General features: G+C 40.8%; 1 protein-coding gene across 1 annotated transcript; it reads right to left on the bottom strand.

The window, feature by feature from the left end:
• Positions 1-415: 415 nt before the first annotated feature.
• LOC111165626 (pre-mRNA-splicing regulator WTAP-like) lies at positions 416-2,030 on the bottom strand. The gene is made up of 2 exons (XM_022556492.3): positions 1,472-2,030; positions 416-1,254 (listed from the first exon to the last, which is right to left on the bottom strand). The coding sequence occupies exons 1-2, from the start codon at positions 1,921-1,923 to the stop codon at positions 1,194-1,196; spliced, it is 513 nt and encodes a 170-aa protein (XP_022412200.2). The 5' UTR covers positions 1,924-2,030; the 3' UTR covers positions 416-1,193.
• Positions 2,031-2,783: the final 753 nt, after the last annotated feature.

Below are 2,783 nucleotides of genomic sequence, written 5' to 3'. Positions count from 1 at the left end.
AAGAACCGTGGCCCCAAAGAGCTCCAACTTGGTGGACAGGATTGTGACAGTGACCTAGATGTGTCACCTGAGTCACACAGGGTCCCTGTCACTCCCTCGTGCATCAGGGCCCCGAATCTGGGACTATCTAGGAAAAAGGCAGAGGGTGGCCTGTTCTCTTTGTTTGGGAGTGTATGAGGCAAAGGGCATCCCCGGACCTGCCAGGGTTGCTTCCTCCTAAAGCAGAGGCCACAAGAATGAAAGGATCAAACATGCTTTGAGCTCCTTCTGTGACAAGGTATGGAGAATATAAACTATTAATGTAATTTATGGGCAGGAGCACTTTGCATATAAATGAAGCAACCAATGGCCCTTTTGATTGGCATTTATATCTCCTTTTATAGACATCACATAGAGTAGTGTTATAGTTCTTGACAATTTTTTTTTTCAAGGCACATTTAATTTAATATCAAGAGTGCAATACAAAAGGCCCAAATACAATGAAGGAACACATTCCCCCACTAACACCAATGACAATGCTCTTTCAACATGTGCCTGTTGAATGGAATGGGGATATAATAAATTTCACTACGGAAAAGAATAACGCAGTGAGTCTCATCACAGCTAATGTCCTTATACAATCTAGTTGTGAAATGAATGTTTATAATGCTTCAAACAGTTTAGACCTGAAGTTTGATACCACACCTTCATTATTTGTACAGTCCTCAATAAGATTACCTACAGTATTAGCAACCATTCAAAGAACAAACCATTGAGTAAAACCACATTGATTTAAGGCTCAATCAAGTAATATGGAGCCCCAAACTAAATGGTTAAATATATGAACTACTTGTACTGACATCTATTACTTGATTCTCTCATGACTATTAAGTTGGTTCTTAGAAAATAAACCCTTTAAAGGCAAAATTCACCTCATTTGAGTTTGACCCAGAAGTTCAACAACAATCACGAAGTCCACAGTCTTATTGGCAAAACTGATATACAGTGTCTCTAAGTCACTATGCTCAAGGTTAAGAGCGATGCATATTCCATCTTTACATTTACTGGAATTTTACATGTTCAATTCATGATTTTAAATCTCTAGGTTTTCATTCCTCCAAACTGTCTGAAGACACAGTGTGCCACAGACTTAAGACTTCTGTTTCTCCCTGTATTTTCTTCAAACAGAAACATTTCTCAAGTGTCTACATGTTCTAGAAGGGGAATTTTTCGGAGGTGGCCACTTCTTCGGAATAGTCCGACACCATCAGGCCTCTGAAGCAAGGGCAGGGGGAAGAGAAAAAAGCTGAAACACAAGGTTCATCTGGTAAGTTTTACGTTAATCATTACAAGCTGGATAGTATAAGAATGTGGCTTTTTGGCTCAAAAAGTCTGAGTCTTGGTGTGGAAACGAGTGCTTGGCTGTCCCACCACAGCTTTCTCATAGTGGGACTGTCAGGGAAGTCTTGGCTGGGGAGTATGATTTGTTTACCCATCAGGCGTAAACTTCCAGGCACTCAGTTCATTTTGGGCTTGTTCCAGTTTGTCTTTAGTCTGTTCCAGTTCACCTTTCATTTTTAGGAAAAACAAGTTGATCGCTGGGTCTACCATTGTTGATCTCAGTTGGGCAATGCTAGGCTGCTGGACTCGCTTGAGGTACTGGATTTGAGTAGTACACTCTTGCATCTCTTGCTCCTTGGTTGCTAGTTGCATTACAATAATGTTTTCCCTGCGTGCAGACTCTTGCTGTTGCTGCTTTCGTTTTTCTTCAGATTCCCTTAAGCCAGTTACATCATTAGAGTTAAGATCTGTGTACTTGCCTTCCAAAACTTGTGCATACGCTTCATATCGTTTCCACCTGAGAATTAATTCATCTCGTGCCATAACTTTGAAGTCTGTTTCACTCAGTCGAACCTTTTTAGGAAGAGGTTCCTCGTTGGTCATCTTGAATCCTCTCCTGACGGAGGCCGCTCCGGTGCCTCCCAGTCACATAGGCTGACCCCGCACTACCGCTCGCTGCCCAGGCCACCCGACCCCGCTGCCGCCGGTGCCCGCGCTCCTCCTCCCGCAACAGCCCCGGCTCTCCCCTTTATTTGCGGGTCTCGCTGCCACAAAATGGCGCTGAGGCTCTTGACAGTTTTGATTGTAAAATATATGGGACTTTAAGCTCCCTGGAAGAAAGCAAAGCTGATTAATATTAATAATGGACAACTAAGTACACAGCAGACATGAGTAATATGTTTTGTATTTATATAGCTATTGTTTTGACTCACTGGGAAACACTATATGCTTTATTGTCAGGAATGCAGTTATAATAAGACACTCTATTGTCTAGGTCACATAGAAGACATTCAAGCTAATCCCTAAATCCTATTAATTTATTTACTCACATTACAGAAAAAACAGTAGCCATTTGACTCTACCATTCAAACTAATGTATTCAAAGCAATGTGCCTGATTAAAGACATAGATCAAAATTCAAATAACTTCATGCAAATGCAGTCAGTCCCAGAATCGTTTGGAAGTGTCCAGGAAGGCTGTGGATCTCGAAAGAAAAATAAATAAGAGACTGAGCAAATCAAAGCATGTTTATATCACAGTGATGAGTGTATTTTGTGCTTTTTCTTTTTTTTGTTTTTTTTGTTTATTTTTCCTTCTATGTGCAGGAGGCTGAGTGAAGCAACTCTGGGCTCTGTCAGTAAAAATACAGTTCTAATAAGACTGTGTATTGTTATGGAGAAAATTATTTCAATAGAAAATGCACATCTCCTAGATTATACCTAGCGCTTGGAAAATTGCAAAAT

The sequence above is a fragment of the Delphinapterus leucas genome, chromosome 15 (genome assembly GCF_059928025.1).
Source record: "Delphinapterus leucas isolate spDelLeu-1000000601 "Yukka" chromosome 15, BTC_Dleu_Yukka2, whole genome shotgun sequence".
NCBI classification, from domain to species: Eukaryota; Metazoa; Chordata; class Mammalia; order Artiodactyla; family Monodontidae; genus Delphinapterus; species Delphinapterus leucas.
Note: the sequence above shows the minus strand (reverse complement) of the source record. Positions and strands in the feature narration are given on the sequence as shown.